The 17429-nt window shown below is 55.6% G+C and overlaps 1 protein-coding gene across 1 annotated transcript; it reads right to left on the bottom strand.

Annotated features, from left to right (window-relative positions):
* Positions 1–13693: 13693 nt before the first annotated feature.
* C24H8orf90 (chromosome 24 C8orf90 homolog) lies at positions 13694–14287 on the bottom strand. The gene has a single exon (XM_074939053.1). The coding sequence runs from the start codon at positions 14285–14287 to the stop codon at positions 13694–13696; it is 594 nt and encodes a 197-aa protein (XP_074795154.1).
* Between the last annotated feature and the right edge of the window lie 3142 nt (positions 14288–17429).

Here is a 17429-nt window from a genome sequence, read left to right as displayed (position 1 = left end):
GACCCCCCAAACACCACCCACCACCACTAGGGAACAGGTGGGGCCCTGGAGCCGTTCCTCTCTTCACAGGGAAGGGGAATGTTCTCACCCATTTTCATTGCGACCCCATGTCCCCGGCAGTCTTCATTGATTTGCCAATGGAGGGTAACTTCACAGCAGTGAAATTCTGCACCTCGTCTCCATTCAGCAGGATCCTCTTCTCTCCTGTGTAGTTTTCCCCATCGAAGAAGACCACCGCTCCCTTAGTAACTTTGAGAGAAAAATACTTTTCCTGCAGTTGAGATGCCTTACTTTGAAACGTCTCCCCTGTGCCCCTGAAGAAAGGGTGAGGATACAAGCTGATTTCGGAGTTGTCGATTCCCCCATTGATCATGCGCACAGATTGGATGATCCCGCTGCTGAGCATCGGGGGGAATGGTTGATCTTCTCCAACCCTGAAGATTCTGAAGTCCCCTCCATAACTGAGAGAATCAAAGATGACCCAGGGGACTCCTGCCACAGTGATGCTCTGGACAGTGGACTCAGTTAAGTCATCAGGTATACATGGGTCATCTCCGGAGATCGTCACAGGAGGGTCTGAGAACCTCTGGAAACTGACAAAATTTGCCATGCTGTTCTGCCGTGCCGTCAGTCAGCGTTCGGAGTCACTGGTGGCAGCACTGGATTGGAAATGTTCCTTCTCGAGCAGCCAAACTGCGCTTATATATTCTCCTTTGCTCCAAGGGGATGAGGTTTGCTAGCCTGGGGGAAGGTCAGGGCATGGGCTGGGCTTCCTCGTAAAGAGGCGGGAGGGGGTGCCTTCACGCCCTGGAGATTTTTGATCAGCACTCGTCATGTCCTTGTACAAACAAAGCCTGTCCCCGACCTCTCCTCAGGAGGGGGCAGATTCTGGTCCCGTTGGAGCAGCGACGCTGCCAGAGTAACTTTGTGGCTTTGCATAGAACCGGGACAGGGCGATACCCCAAGGAATTCTCTATAACTAGCACCCGCCGAGCATCTAGGATAAATCCATCCAGCTCCAGGGATTCCTTCTGCTGCCTGGTGGCTACTACAGGACACCCTGATACAGAGGCCTCAAAGATCGGGGAACCATTGTGCCAAGCCCTGCAGAGTCACACAGTGAAAAACAGACCCTGCCCTACTGAGATCAGGGCCCTGTTGTGCCAGGCGCTGTACAGACACCCTGCTCCTGTTCCATTGGCCAGCGCGACACCAGGCAGCGGGGTCACTTAGGGCCTGTGGGCCGGGTTCAGGGGGGAGGAGAGCAGGTGTGAGGGGATCGAAGGGAGTCGAGCCACCCGGAGCCACTCCACCAAGGGGCTGGGGGAAGGGCTCAGCTGCACCCCCTGAGTCCCCCTGTCACATCACGCAGGGCCTGGCCTGTGACTCAGGGCTTCGCCTCAGAGGGCCCATGGCCCATCCCCGGGGGCTGCACAGACTGGCAGAGCCCCCAGCCTGGCCTGAGATCCATGGGCCGGGCCGAGTGGAGCTATTGCTGCAGGCTGGCTGCAGATGGAGGCCTCAGTTCATGCTTCGCTCACACTTTTGAGGTTGGGACCCTGTGAGCCAGCCCGGCGGGTTCTGACCTCCCTAGGCTGACACCCAACGCTCTTACTGCAGAAAGGTCGCAGGGCCACATGCCACATGTTACCATCCCCTGGCTCAGGCCCAGCTCCCATTCAGCTCTCCCTGGGGCTCCCAAGGCTCCTCTGGGCAGCAAGCAATGGGTCATCAGCACTCCCCACTGCCCTTCCCTGCCATGCAGCAGGCAGCCAGCAGAGGCAGGGGCAGGGACAGCCCTGCTCAGAGCACGTCCAGCTTGGGGGCTGCAGACGAGGCAGGAGGAGGGGTCGGCAGGCGGCACCAAGTGCCTCAGTGTGCATCTGGGACGATGACCCGGGAGACCCCACGAGTCCATGGGGCAGAGTAGCCCCCAGGGCCTGGACTGTACTGGAGCCCCTTGCCCCTGGGCCTCTGCTGCGGGTGCAGAAGGGGTGAGCAGGGTCTCGTTCGCTCAGGACATGTCCGTGGGAGGCTGTGAAATCCTCGGTATCAAGGGGGCAGAACAGGCGTCACCCACAGGCTGCGTGCGGATCTGGACTCCCTTCATGGCCGGGTCACCTGCTGAGTCCCCTGCGGAGTTCCCTGGAACTGAGCGAGAGGGAGGGACAGAACCGAGCTGTTTAACGTGCCAAGGGATTTCACTCCTACCCCCTTCCCCCCCCGACCCGAGAGTTCTGAGGAACTGCACCCGGACACTCTGCACCCTCTGTGCCCAGGCTGTTATCAAACCGCTCCCTTCTGGGGAATGCGGGACATTGCTCTTGGAGAGGAGATAGTCTCACTGCTTCCATACACAACATTTGGGGGCTGCTGCAGCTCCCGGGGTGGGAAATGCCCCTTCCCCCTCTGCTGCTCTGTAGGGGAGGATCGCTCCCAGCCTGCCAGGGCCCCGTACCCCTCGACGTGCCCGGAATCCCCCTGGCAGCACTGGCTGTGATGGTCCTAGGCTTGCAGCTCCTCAGCGCCCTGGGCCTACAGGCTCTGGCCTCCAGGGCAGCGTGCCAGGTGGACAGCCCCAGAGTCAGGGAGCCCAGGGCACGCAGGGTCTGGTCTCTAGGGCCACCTGTCACTGACTCACAGGGCTCGTGCTCTCTCGGCTCTGTACGGTCCCTGGGAGGAAACACCTTCAGTGCGACAACATTTCTCGGGGTCCACGCTCTCTCGGGGGTTAAGCCATAGGCCCCTCCGCATCCTAGAACCGCACTTCTCCGAGCCTTCAGCACGTCTGTCTCTTGCCGTGGGCCCCCTCAGGGAATCCACTCGCTCTGGACTTCCGGGGCCTCCACTCCCAGAGGGAATAATGCCACCCTGTTCTCGAGACCGGAGCAACTCTCAGCCAGCGTAACACAGGAGCGTTTATTGATCATCTTAGCACAGCACAGGAAACTCTCAGGGCCTCAGGCCTGGCCTCCCTCAGCACCATACATCTAAGTCTCCACTGCATCCACGTGGGCTCTGTCTGCTCTCTCCTCCTAGCCCAGAAAACCCCTCCTTCCAGCTGGGCATCTGACATCACCTCCCCCAAGACCCATCTCTGTCCTTTGTCTTCTGTCCCAGGTAAACAGGCAGCCTGGGCCTCCTCTTCTCTCAGCCTCTCCTCGCATCCGTCTTTGGTCCTCACTGGCTGGAACCAGCTGGTCAGGTCACCGGGGTCCTCTCTCCGCAGCCTATTGTCCTCCCGCTGGCCAGAACCGGCTGTGACTTTCGAGCTGGGCCTCCCGGTCACCAGCTCACCAGTCGCTGGGGTATCCATTTTCCAGGCCGTTCGCTGGCCCTCTGTAACAAAAACTCCCTCTCCCTCCACCTTGTTAAGCCACAAGTAGTCCGTGTGGCCCCTTAGAGACTAACACATTTCTTTGGGCATAAGCTTTTGTGGCCCATACCCCACTTCATCAGATGCATGGAGTGAAAGATACAGTAAGCAGGTATAAATACACAGCACATGAGAAGATGGGAGTTGTCTTACCAAGTCGGGGGTCAGTGTTAATGAAGCCAATTTAATCATGGTGCCTGTGGCCCATTCCCAACAGTTGACAAGAAGGTGTGAGTATCAACAGAGGGAAAACTACTTTTTGTAGTGACCCAGCCACTCCCAGTCTTTATTCAGGCCTAATTGGATGGTGTCAAGTGTCACGGAGTGTGGGGGAGTCCAGGCCCTGCACCCCTCTTCCTGGGATTCACTGAGACTCTCAGCCAGCCAGTAAAACAGAAGGTTTATTGGACAACAGGAACACAGTACAAAACAGAGCTTGTGGGTACACCCAGGACCCCTCAGTCAAGTCCTTCTGGGGGAGCAGGGAGCTTAGACCCCAGCCCTGGGGTTCCCTGTGTTCCTCCACCCAGCCCCAAACTGAAACTAACCCCCCCCAGCAGGTTCCCTGTTGCAGCCTCCGTCCACATTCCTGGGCAGAGGTGTTACCTCCCCCTCCCCGTCCTGGCTCAGGTGACAGGCTCTCAGGTCTCCCATCCCCAGGGCACATTCCCAGGTCAACACTCCCCCCTCCCTGCTGCATCACATCCTCACATCTCTCCCCCCTTCGAGACTGAACTGAGCGGGGTCACTGTGACCAGTGACCTGGGGAAGTTCGGGGCCCCCTCTCCGGGACAGCGCATCCGCTATCATGTTGGCACTTCCCTTCACGTGGACCACGTCCATGTCGTAATCCTGCAGGAGCAGGGTCCACCTCAGGAGCTTGGCGTTGGCTCCTTTCATCTGGTGCAGCCAGGTCAGGGGAGAGTGGTCGGCGTACATGGTGAAGTGTCGCCCGAAGAGATAGGGCTCTAGTTTCTTGAGGGCCCACACCATGGCCAGGCACTCCTTCTCGATGGCCGCGTAGTGTTGCTCCCGGGGTAGCAACTTCTTGCTCAGGTACATGATGGGGTGTCTCTCCCCCTTTTCATCCTCCTGAATTAACACCGTCCCCAGTCCTGTGTCTGAGGCATCGGTGAACACCACAAAGGGCTTGTCAAAGTCTGGGTTTGCCAGAACTGGGCCACTGACCAGAGCCTCCTTCAGCGCCCGGAAAGCCTCCTGGCACTGCTCGGTCCAGACCACCTTGTCTGGCTTCCCCTTCTTGCATAGCTCAGTGATGGGGGTGGCGATGGCACTAATGTGGGGCACAAATTTTCGGTAGTACCCTGTCATCCCAATAAAGGCTTGGACCTGCTTTTTGGTGTGGGGAGCGGACCAGTCTCTGATCACCTCCACCTTTTCTGGTTCCGGCTTTAGGCGGCCGCTCCCCACCCGATGGCCCAGGTAAGATACTTCAGCCATCCCCACCTTGTACTTCTCCGCTTTTACAGTCAGCCCAGCCCAGCCTCCTGGAGTCGGTCCAGCACTTGTCTAACCTGGGACACGTGGTCCTCCCAGGTCTGGCTAAAGACACAGATGTCGTCAATATACGCCACGGCAAAACTCTCCATCCCCCTCAGTAGCTGGTCCACTGGGCGCTGGAAGGTGGCCGGCACTCCCTTGAGGCCGAAAGGCAGGGTCAGGAACTCACAGAGCCCCAGAGGGGTGATAAAGGCCGATTTCAGCCGCGCATCTGCATCCAGCGGCACTTGCCAGTAGCCCTTTGTAAGGTCCATGGTGGTAAGGTACTGAGCTCCTCCCAGCTTGTCTAAGAGCTCATCCGGCCTGGGCATGGGGTAGGCATCAGATACAGTGATGGCATTGAGCTTCCGATAGTCCACACAGAACCAGACCGACCCATCCTTTTTGGGGACCAGCACCACCGGCGAGGCCCAAGGGCTGGCCGATGGCTGGATCACCCCCAAAGCCAGCATGTCCCGGACCTCTCTTTCCAGGTCCTGAGCAGTTTTCCCTGTGACTCAGAAGGGGGAGCATCTTATCGGCGGGTGCGACCCCGTCTGCACCCGGTGGACAGTCAGATTAGTGCGTCCAGGCTGGTTGGAAAACAGCTGTCGGTACGGATGCAGCACCCCCCTGACCTCAGCTTGCTGGGCAGGGGTTAGCTGATCCGAGAGGGGAATTGTTTCCAGGGGGGAACCAGCTCTGGTCCCAGGGAATAGATCTACTAAAGGGTCATCTCCCTGCTCCTCCCACTGTCCACACACGGCCAACACCACATTCCCCCTGGCATAATATGGCTTCATCATATTCACATGGTACACCTGGTGGTGGTGCACCCGGTTTGACAGCTCCACCACATAGTTTACCTCATTGAGCTGCTTGACAACCTTGAAAGGGCCCTCCCTGGCAGCCTGTAGTTAGTTCTTTCTCACAGGGATGAGAACTATCACCTGATCCCTGGTGGGGTGGGCACGGGCCCGCGCCGTGGGGTCATACCAGACCTTCTGCTTCCTCTGGGCTCTGGCCAGATTCTCCCTGGCCAGGCCCATGAGTTCAGCCCGTCTCTCTCGGAAGATCCAGACATATTCCACCACTGACTCTCCATCGGGAGTGGCCTTCCCCTCCCACTGGTCTCTCATCAGGTCCAGGGGGCCCCTCACCCTCCTTCCATATAACAGTTCGAAAGGCAAAAATCCGGTAGACTCCTGGGGCACCTCCCTGTACACGAACAGCAGGTGAGGTAAGTACTTGTCCCAGTCCTGCGGGTGCTGGTTCATAAAGGTTTTCAGCATCATCTTTAGCATCCCGTTAAACCTCTCCACCAGCCCATTGGACTGGGGGTGATAAGCTGAGGCCCAGTCGTGCCAGACCCCACATTTCTCCCACAATCACTGGAGCAGGGCCGACATGAAGTTGGAGCCTTGGTCTGTCAAGACTTCCTTGGGGAACCCCACTCGGCTGAAAATGGTCAGGAGCGCATCTGCCATGGTGTCTGCTTCAATGGAAGCTAAGGGCACTGCCTCGGGGTAGCGTGTGGCAAAATCTACCACCACCAGAATGTATTTCTTCCCCGACCGGGTCGTCTTGCTGAGAGGCCCCACGATGTCCATGGCCACCTTCTGGAAAGGCTCCTCTATGGTGGGCAAAGGTCTCAAAGCCGCTTTCCCCTTGTCCCGGGCCTTCCCCACCCTCTGACAGGGGTCACAGGATCGGCGATACTGCCGGACAGTGGTAAAGACCCCGGGCCAGTAAAAGTTCTGTAGCAACCTCTGCCGGGTGCGCCAGATTCCCTGGTGCCCTGCGAGGGGGATGTCATGGGCCAGGTACAGTAGCTTGCGGCGATACTTCTGGGGGACCACCAGCTGCCTCCTGATCCCACAGGACTCTACTTCCCTTGTGGGAGCCCATTCTCGGTACAGGAACCCCTTCTCCCACAGGAACCTCTCCTGGCAGCCTCTCCTCATGGTCCGTACCACACTGAGGTCGGCCAGGTCCCTGAGCTTCCGCAAGGAGGGATCTTTCCTCAACTCGGCCTGGAACTCAGAGGCTGGGGAAGGGATGGGGCCCGGTTCCCCCTCAGTGGCCAGGTCTGAGGCCTCCACCTCTCTGAGCCGTGCCCCACGGCGCTCCCTCCCCACCAGGGTAGGGTCCTGCGCCTCCGGTGTGGTACCCTCCCCAAGGTCAGGGTGCAGTGTCCCTCGCCGGCTCTGGCTATGGGTTACAACCAGGGCGGTCTGGGGCTTTCTTGGCCAGTCCTCTAGGTCTCCCCCCATCAAAACTTCAGTGGGCAAATGGTGGTGTACCCCCACATCCTTGGGGCCCTCCTTGGCCCCCCATTTCAGGTGTACCCTTGCCACGGGCATCTTAAATGGGGTCCCGCCCACCCCTGTCAGGGTTAGGTAGGTGTTGGGCACCACCCGATCTGGGGCCACCACCTCAGGCAGGGCCAGCGTCACCTCCGCGCCCGTATCCCAGTATCCATTGACCTTCCTCCCATCCACCTCCAGGGGAACAAGGCACTCTCTCCGGAGGGAAAGCCCCGCGCCCACCCTGTAAACCGAGCACCCTGAGTCCAGAGCATCCAGCCCTCTGGCGGAGCTGGCCTGGGGTACTCTTCCCTCCTGAGCAGGTGGTAAACTGTAGCCCCCCTTTCCTGGGTCGTCTGCCCCTCGTCCAGCTGAGTCCCTACCCAGTTAACCCTGGGTAGGTTGGGTCTGCTCAGTTGGTCCCTGAGCCCGGGGCACTGGGTCCGTACGTGGCCTCTCTGGCCACAGTGATAGCAGCTCAGGTCATGTTGGTCCCCTCGAGCGGGTCGGAGGGGCCCGACGCTAGGCGTTCCCCTTTGGAGGGGGTTCTCCCTATTTCCCCGCTGGGAGGCCCCATGGTGACTCTCTCTCTGCATCAGGGAGGGCCTGTTCTTTTGGGACTCCTCCCGCCTACCCCCTGACCGACTGTTCACAAATTCGTTGGCGAGCTGCCCTGCGTGCTGGGGGTTCTCGAGCTTTTTGTCCACCACCCACAGCCTCAGGTCGGACGGGCACTGTTCATACAGCTGCTCCAGTACGATTAGGTCAAGCAGGTCCTCTTTAGCTTGGGCCCCAGCTGTCCACTTGCGGGCACATCCCTGCATCCGGTTGACCAGTTGTAGGTAGGTGACCTCAGGCGTTTTACGCTGGCTCCGGAACCTTCTCCGGTACATCTCGGGGGTCAGCCCAAACTCACGGAGCAGGGCCTGTTTGAACACTTCATAGTCCCCTGCCTCTGCCCCTGTCATTCGGCTGTACACCTCCACGGCTTTGGGGTCCAGTAAGGGGGTGAGAAACTGGAGCCTGTCTGCAGGGTCAACCCTGTGCATCTTGCAGGCATTCTCAGAGGCCGTCAGAAAGCGATCTATGTCCTCCCCCTCCTTCCGCTGGGCCAGGAAGCACTTATCAAAGCTCCTTGCAGTCTTGGGTCCCCCCTCACTCACCGCAGCCGGGGCCCCACTGCTCCTCAGCCTGGCCAGCTCCAGTTCATGCGGTCTTTGTTTCTCCTTCTCCTGACGTTCCCTCTCCTTCTCCTGACGCTCCCTCTCCTTCTCCTCCTGCTCACGTTGACGTTGTTTCTCCTCATGTTGACGTTGTTTTTCATGATCCTCCAGCTCCCTCATTTTCATCTCCCTCTCCCATTCCAGCCGCATCCGCTCCAGGGATGGGGAGCTCCGCCGGGAGGATCCCCTGCTGGCTGCCGGGGTCAGGGTGCCCTCGGTATTTGCCAGGCTTCCCCCAACCCCTCCCCCAGGCATAGGTAGGAAGGGTCTCGGGATGTCCTGGGCAGCAGTCTGACCCCTCCCAGCCCGGTCAGGCCCCAGGGCCCACGCTGCGTCCACCGGGCGGCTTCCCTCAGGGACAGGGATTGGGTCATCCAAGCGATCCCTCTCCTCCAACTGGGCAATCAGCTGTTCCTTGGTGGACCTCCCGATGCGCAGCCCCCTCTGCCTGCACAGCTCCACCAGGTCACTCTTAAGGTGTTTAGCGTACCTCTCCCGGCTGGCCACTCGCAGGCCGGGCAGCTTTCCACGGTTTCCAGGAAAAGCCCCTAGTGTGCCAGTCCTTCTTGAGGTCACCACCTCTTTGCCAGGGTCGAGCTGCAGACTCCTCCGCCCATGGGGCCGCTCGCTGCAATCCCCCGGGGGACCCTGTTACTGCAAAAGTCCTTCTCTCTGGTCACACACTCCCAGGGGTTAACCGCCCCCTGGAGCCGTCTCTCTCTGACTCTTCAGCACGCCCGGTCCCCGTCAATCCCCCTTCGTTTTACTGTTCCCCAGTCACTTATTGCAGGAAGCGCCGTTCACGGGGTGCAGTACATCCCACCTCTGCCACCAGTTGTCACGGAGTGTGGGGGAGTCCAGGCCCTGCACCCCTCTTCCTGGGATTCACTGAGACTCTCAGCCAGCCAGTAAAACAGAAGGTTTATTGGACAACAGGAACACAGTCCAAAACAGAGCTTGTGGGGACACCCAGGACCTCTCAGTCAAGTCCTTCTGAGGGAGCAGGGAGCTTAGACCCCAGCCCTGGGGTTCCCTGTGTTCCTCCACCCAGCCCCAAACTGAAACTAAACCCACCCAGCAGGCTCTGTTCTGCAGCCTGTCTTCACATTCCTGGGCAGAGGTGTTACCTCCCCCTCCCCCTCCTGGCTCAGGTGACAGGCTCTCAGGTCTCCCATCCCCAGGGCACATTCCCAGGTCAACACTCCCCCCTCCCTGCTGCGTCCCATCCTCACAGATGTCTGCCAGGGACTGACTTGTCCAGGGGTTGCTATCCAGCGGGTGCCAAAGGGTTAAACAGCTGGCTCTGGGGCAGAGTAGGAGACTGAGCGGGTTGTGTCACTCTCTCTGGTGGGAGAAGTGGGTTGATAAAGGACTGGCAGAAACCTCAGCCCCCACTCATCCCAATCACCCCTCACTGAGACACAGACCCCCAGCCCCCACTGAGCCCAATCACCCCTCACTGAGAGAAATACAGACCCCCGCCCCGCTACCCCACCCCAATCACCCCTTCACTGCAAAACAGATCATCCCATTCGCCAACCCCGCCCTGAGGCAGCGAAGGTCAGGAGAGACGGTCATTGTTTCGACATCTTCCTAATTGCACCTTCCTGTCTCGTGTCCCTTCTGCTTCCTGCGGGACTCAATAACCTCCCAGGTGCATTGTCTGCAGTTCCCACTCGCTTTCCCTGAGTGGCCTGGTTCTCAGCATGGGGAACCATCAGTCCCTCCTCTTGGCCGTCTCTTGCCTCGGGTAGAACCGACCCTCTCCTCCCCTCAATGTCACGGCTCCTCTCCAGCCCTCGGCAGTCTCTGTGGACAATAATCTTGCCCAGGGTCTCTCAGCCCTTTCCGTCCCAGCGTCCCCCTACCATCCAGCTGGGACCTGCAGGCTGGGTAGTGTCACGGAGTCCCTGGGCGATGCTCTGGAACTGCTCCCCATGAAGCCAGTCAGGACTCTGGGGCAGTCGCCTTCCTGTGAGCAGCCTGTCTGCAGGACACACAGCTCACACAGCTTCCACCTTCCTGGGTCTGACCTCAGAGCATTCAGCATCCTCTGCCCCTCCATGCGCTTCCCACAGCGAGTCCGCTCAGGCAGGGGTCCTGGGGAAGCCAGAGGGTCCTGCCCCACAACTAAGCAGTCAGACGTGACTCTCAGACAGCTAGGAAAACAGAAGGTTTATTAGACGACAGGAACATGGTCTAAAACAGAGCTTGTAGGTGCAGAGAACAGGACCTCTCAGCTGGGTCCATTTTGGGGGGCAGTGAGCCAGACAGCCATGTCTGCCCTTCACTCCATGTCTCCAGCCAGCCCCAAACTGAAACTCCCTCCAGCCCCTCCTCCTCTGGGCTTTGTCCCTTTCCCAGGCCAGGAGGTCACCGGATTCCTTTGTTCTCCAACCCTTTAGCTCTCACCTTGCAGGGGGGAAGGGCCCAGGCCATCAGTGGCCAGGAAACAGGGTGTCGGCCACTGTCTGTGTCCAGACCCCTGCACACACCTGCCCTCTAGGGCTCTGCAATGATCATACACCCTTATCCCACCACCTAGATACTTAAGAACTGTATAGGGGAAACAGAGGCACCCCTACACTATTCAGAGGAAACTTTAACAACAGTCCCACTTCCTCACATGGGCCCTTCTGAGCACGGGCTTGGCTCCATGGAGCCACTGGCATCATTGTAATCCTGATACTGGTGACTAAGGGTTGTAGAAAGGAACATGAAGGGATTCACTGGGATAGCTCAGGGAGAGGCGGCTGCTGAGGGAGAAGCAGAGGCATGTTGGTGGGGCACTAGGGTCACAGAACGCAGGTCCCACTGAATGAGATTTAGCCCAGGACTTCCCAAAGTCTTGTGTGACATGTGACACAGAAACCTCCTTGTGCCAACTGGCAGAAGGCACGGAGGTGATGGGGGAGAGTTTTACACGAATCCCCTGGGTCAAGTATATGCAGAAGAATTCACCGAAGGATGTCATAAGGTGTCTGCTGAGAGCCAGTAGTGACCATCATCTTTGTGAAATGTATGTAGGATCATATTTAAGGAGTGATGTATTTATACTGGAAATTATGTCTTCAAGCTTTTGAAGTCAAAGGCAGGTCACCAGGTGGTGACATGCCTCAGACAGGCTTTGTTCAGGCAGGGGGTAGCAGGTGCTTATTTCTCTGTCTGATCATTGTGCACTGTGCATCTCAGAATGTAAGTTTGTTTTCATATACAGCCACCAGCTAATCAAGATTGTGACATCAACAAGAGACCGTGAAATCTACAAGAAGGAGCGCACAGTTTATGAACAAAGATCAAAGGACTGTTTTGAGATATCTGGGGTTGCAAAGAGACAGGCCGGATCCTTCTCCTAGGAAGCAAGCTGTGTGTTTGCCTATGAACAGAAGGTCACAGCCAAGCAGGCCGTAAATCGCTGTGAGGATCTTTGGGGGAGCAACCCTTAGTATTTGGTTAATTGCCTAGGCCCTAGGATATGTGCTGTGATTTTATTTTACATGTAACTTTTTGTTTCCAGTTACTCCGACTTGCTATTATTTGAAATCTACTCTTTGTTCAATAAATGTTTGCTTGCTTTCTCCCTAAGCAGCTCTAAGGGCTGTGTTTAAGGAGAGCGGTGATCTGAGGTATAACTGGCAAGCTGCGGGGTGCTGTTCCTTGGGAGAAAACACAGTGAGTGTCCAGTGCACCAGTGGGTCCATGCTGAAGATGCTTGGCAGGCTTGGGAGCTGGAGTGCACCTCTCGCTAACCTGCAGAGGGACAGTGGGGTCTGCACAGACTGAGGATTGACGGCTTGTGTCACCTGTGGCTGGTGGAGGTGGGGAGCTGACCCACGGCTAGCACAGGTGGCTCCCGCATGGGAAAAGCAGAGGATAGCAGGAAGTCTCCCAGCCCTGGGTATCCCCGGGAAGTGTCACAGTGGGGTTCGCCAGTGCTGGGGGGCGGCAGAATTTAGGAATTGTTTGGTGCATTCATCCTCATCCACCCTATGACTGAGAGCTCAGCTCCCCATACACACACCCATGATATGGATTTGCAGGGGACAGAGAGGGGCTGGACCTGCCAGTTGGAGAGTAGGAAGAGGTCTGGATTAGAGCTGGAAAATGGGATTAAATTTGGAGTTTTTGGGGAAAAAAAATTGCAGGATTTCCATTCTGAAATGGTGCCTCATGCTCTGCTGTGGGGACCAGGCTCCCCATCTGGACATCGCCCACGAGGGACTGCCAGCTCCTCGCTTAGCAAGGGGAGGCCATGCATCATGGCAGTTGTATGACCCTGGTGTATCATGGGAGCCTGACCAGGGCCTAGCCCAAAAGCACGAGTCACCCAAACTACAGCTCCCATGAGGCACCCTGGTGGCATTGGAGAATGGAAATATTTTGGTTTTGGGACATACCATTTTTGATGGCAAGATTTTGACCAGCCTTCATCTGGATGCTGCAGCTTCAGTGTCCTGGGCCTATTTTAATCCCTGACCATGGTGCTGAAGGTGATAGTGAACAGGACAGCTGAGTTGTGTTGACACCTGTCCTGCTGGTAACGGGACTGAGCCTCCCACAACTCGTCTCTGACTTCCCAGGGCGAGAGACCTGGCTGTGGTGTGGAAGAGGATCTATGTTTCTGTCCGATGAGCCCATTCTAAGATCAAAGATGAGTCCAAGTTGATTCGATTTTACTAATCTTCGCCCCGGGATGCTCTCTCCATATACAGGGTAGGCTGGTAGGGTCCCTCTTCAGCAGATAGGCCGATTTTTATTAAACTTTCAACCCAAGCTGTAACATACACATCCTAGCTAGAGAACAAACATCCGGATCATCACTGAGGATATGCCTACGTTGCAGCAGCGACTCTCGGAGCTTGTGTCAACTGACTCGGGCTTGCGGAGCTCACACTACAAGGCTAAAAATAGCAGTGTAGATGTTCCATGCCAGGCTGGAAACTCAGCAAGGGCAGAGGGTCTCAGAGCCTGGGCTCCATCCTGGGTGCGAACGTCTACACTGCTATTTTTAGCCCAGAAGCATGAGCCCCATGAGCCCAAACCAGTTGACCTTGGCTCTGTGATTCGCTGCCATGGGGTTGTTTTTTTGCAATGTAGATTTACCCGAGTGGTCAGGTGAGCAGCACTGGGCTTCACAAACATCTGGAACATCAGTGTGTGTTATGGTCAGTGCTGGAGTTCATAAACATCTGGAACATTACTGAGTGTTCACATGGGATATGTCGAGGTTTCATAAACATCTGGAGTATTCAGATGGGCCGCGTTTGGGTTCATACACATCTGGAGCATTACTGAAGGTTTAAATGGGAAATGGTTGGGGTAAGGAACCCAGGATTTCCTAGCTGTAGTGGGGCAGGATTGGAGACTGCCACAGGGGCAGGCTGGATGTTCCTCAGGCCTTTGACATCCTTTAGGAGGAAGGTGGGTTCTCCAGGAATGGTGGAGGTGGTGATCATCACGACGTCTGTCCACATCGGGGGAGTGGCTCCTTGTGCCGATGGCCCCTGGGAAGCCTGGCTGGTATAGCTGTGGGCCAGCTGCTCCAGGCGTCTCTTCTTGAAGAAGGCCTGGGTGGTGGCATGCAGCGGCTGCAGGATCCGAGGCACGGGTTTGCCTGGGTGCAGGAAGAAGTCGAAGCTGGAGCAGTCGGTGGGGTCATAGGATGGCTGCAGGGATGCCTCACCTTCAGCCGGCCAGGTAAATGGGAAGGGCAGGGTGAAGTCCTCAGTCAGCACCCGGATGGCCAAGTCATCATCCTTGCCAAATTCCTTGTAGGCCCTCTGGATGCCTTGGAAATGCTCCTCCCACTTGTTGGTGTCTCCATCATAGATGTCTGGGAAGGACCCCGGCAGGGTCTGGACCAGCACTGAGGGCGAGGACATCAGGCTGTAGATGAGCCCTGGGTTGTTGCTTGGCAGAGCTGTCTGGTTGAAAATGCGTGGTGGGGAGAGCAGGAATGGCCACTCCCTACTCTTCCTCCTTTGGGCTTGGAGGTGATGGCTGAGGACGGAGCAGCTGGGTTCCCTCCATTGCCTGCCCAAAACAACAAGGTGAGAGTCCCAGGGAGGGGAACGGGGAACAGGCAGTATTGTGTGGAAGGGAGACAAACATGGGAACAGCAAAGGGAGTGGAGGGGCAGTGATGGGGGTGAGAGGTAGAGAGACAGCAGAAGGAATGTAGGATGGAGTGGTGAGTTGGGAGGCAGAGAAGGTCTTGGCTGACTTGAACATGGGCATGATCCACCTCCATTGAGAGTGGAAGAGCCCTCTGGCCTGCATGTTATTCTACCATGCCCTCTTCTTAGTCAGCTAAAGAAACAACTGGGTCCCTCCAACCATCCCCTGTATTTTCCATTCAGTACCTTGGCTCTGAGGTGAGTAACTGAATTGGCCTGGGGCCGAGGAAGCCATTACTCACATGGCATAGCAGAACCTCCAGGGACTTGTTTACTACAATCGCCTGGGAAACAACAGGGGCTCTGGGGTGACATCACACAGCAGAAAGGAGAGGGGAGGTGGTATCTGAAGACAACACATAACAGGATAAGGGTTGCTGCGCCACAAGGATGTGTAACTTGGTTACACACCCCTCTTTCTTGCACTTCCTCAGCTGAGCCCTTTGTTGAAGCACAAGCTTTTGCACAGAGTTAAACCTCAGGGCTGTTGTATGTAAAACCTTGAACACAGGTGTTAACAGTTCCCAGGCAGCTAGAGAGAGAGAGAGAGAGAGAGAGAGAGTGAGTCCAGTGCAATGTCTTATAAACTAACACTGAACACATGCAAACACCCTGCAAATAGTATCTGGAATTCTTCTGAATAATTTTTAAACACAAGCTATTTGGTATTAAATCTAGCCCTTATACAGCCTTCCCACTTCTGTGTTGTTGCATATATTTAAATACAAGCTTTCAACATAGCCTTTACACGTTAGCACACACATAGCAAACACAGTGCTCTCTGATCTTCTTTCTGAGATGAGGTCTCAGTCTTCATAACACGTGGCATGTGTCACCTACACCACTTGAAAAGAACAGCAGCAACTTGATTCTTTCCCAAACACTTGCCTTGTCAGCAAACCAAAGTCTAGGGCTCCTTATATTCCAGCCCTTGGATTAATAACAGAGTGCGGGAGATGGTCCCCAAATTGGACTAATTGGCTTCTAACTTGCCATGTTCTGTGAGATCCAATAGATACCTCTGCAGTACTCTCTACAGATGTTGTGGTGGGAAATTTTCCTGGTTTGTGTCCCTTCCAGTTGATCTTCATGAAGTTGTCTCCTCTTGTTTGGGTCAAATTCCACTGACTGAGGATTGAGTTCTGATTGCAGACATTTCCTTTCTACGGCTCGGGTCATTTAAGGCAAATAAAACTGACCTCTAGCAACTCTAGTGTTCTTTCTATTCCCATGTGGTGCATATCTTCCCAGGGATTCCTTCTAATGCTGTCTCAATGCGTGTAGGGAATCACTAGCTATCCCAAATCTACTCTTTTCTGAATCTTTCTGTACAAAACCCCACTGGACACAAAAAGCTTTGGCCAGTCTCGTAAGTATAGACAGGTCTTATATTTCTCCTTCTCCTCCTCACCCTGACTGGGCCTAGGGCCAGACTCCAGAACGTGAATCAAGTGTCCTATATGCTTATCTTGTCACTGCAAAACTTTCCAATCAACAGGAACAGAATCTTGCACATTTGTCCTTCCAGACTATGGTCTTGGTGTCTGAAACTCTTTTAGTATGCTGAGTCTTCTCCAGGATTGTCCTCATGAGATCCAGATTGTACTCTGTGCATCTACATGACTGCTTTGCTGGCTGTCCCCGTCACGCAAATCCTCCAGCAGGCAGCTTTGCCGTTGTTGCGCTAAATTGGGGTGAGGTGAGTTCTCACAGTCTTGTACTAAATGGTCTTGCTGTCCACAGTTGACACACATCCATCCTTTTGTCTATCTTCATTCTACTGGCTTACCAGTTCCCTTAGGCTTCTCAGGGGTTAAAATGTCCTGAATTGGGTGGAACAGGCCTTGGCCTATATATCTGCTACTGAGCCAGCTGCTGCTGCAGAGGTTTCCCTTTCCAGTCTATCTCAGAATTCCTCTCACTGGTACAGGATGTTCTTTCCCGTTCCTTCACCCACTGAAGGCCAGCTTTACCCAGCAGTGGCACCGTTTCATCACAACACTCTTTCTCAATAGATCTCCCTTTAAGCAAGAGAGCTTCATAGGGAATGTTTCTCTGCTGACGCTGTGGTTCCTGAGGATGATTTGTAATGATTTGTGCAACAGTTTAATTAGAGTTCAAGTCAGCGGCACTGCTATGGGTACCCGCATGGCCCCACAGGATGCCAACGATTTTATGGCTGACTTAGAACAACCCTGCCTCAGCTCTCGTCCCCTAATGCCCCTACTCTACTTGTGCTACATTGATGACATCTTCATCATCTGGACCCATGGAAAAGAAGCCCTTAAGGAATTCTACCATGACTTCAACAATTTCCATCCCACCATCAACCTCAGCCTGGACCAGTCCACACAAGAGATCCACTTCCTGGACACTATGGTGCTAATAAATGATGGTCACATAAACACCACCCTATACCAGAAACCTACTGACCGCTATACTTACCTACATGCCTCCAACTTTCATCCAGACCACACCACACGATCCATTGACTACAGCCAAGCTCTATGATACAACCGCATTTGCTCCAACCCCTCAGACAGAGACAAACACCTACAAGATCTCTATCAAGCGTTCTTACAACTACAATACCCACCTGCTGAAGTGAAGAAACAGATTGACAGAGCCAGAAGAGTACCCAGAAGTTACCTACTACAGGACAGGCCCAACAAAGAAAATAACAGAACACCACTAGCCATCACCTTCAGCCCCCAACTAAAACCTCTCCAACGCATCATCAAGGATCTACAACCTATCCTGAAGGACGACCCATCACTCTCACAGACCTTGGGAGGCAGGCCAGTCCTCGCTTACAGGCAGCCGCCCAAAGCACATACTCACCAGCAACC

The sequence above is a fragment of the Natator depressus genome, chromosome 24, assembly GCF_965152275.1.
Source record: "Natator depressus isolate rNatDep1 chromosome 24, rNatDep2.hap1, whole genome shotgun sequence".
Lineage (NCBI taxonomy): Eukaryota > Metazoa > Chordata > Testudines > Cheloniidae > Natator > Natator depressus.
Note: the sequence above shows the minus strand (reverse complement) of the source record. Positions and strands in the feature narration are given on the sequence as shown.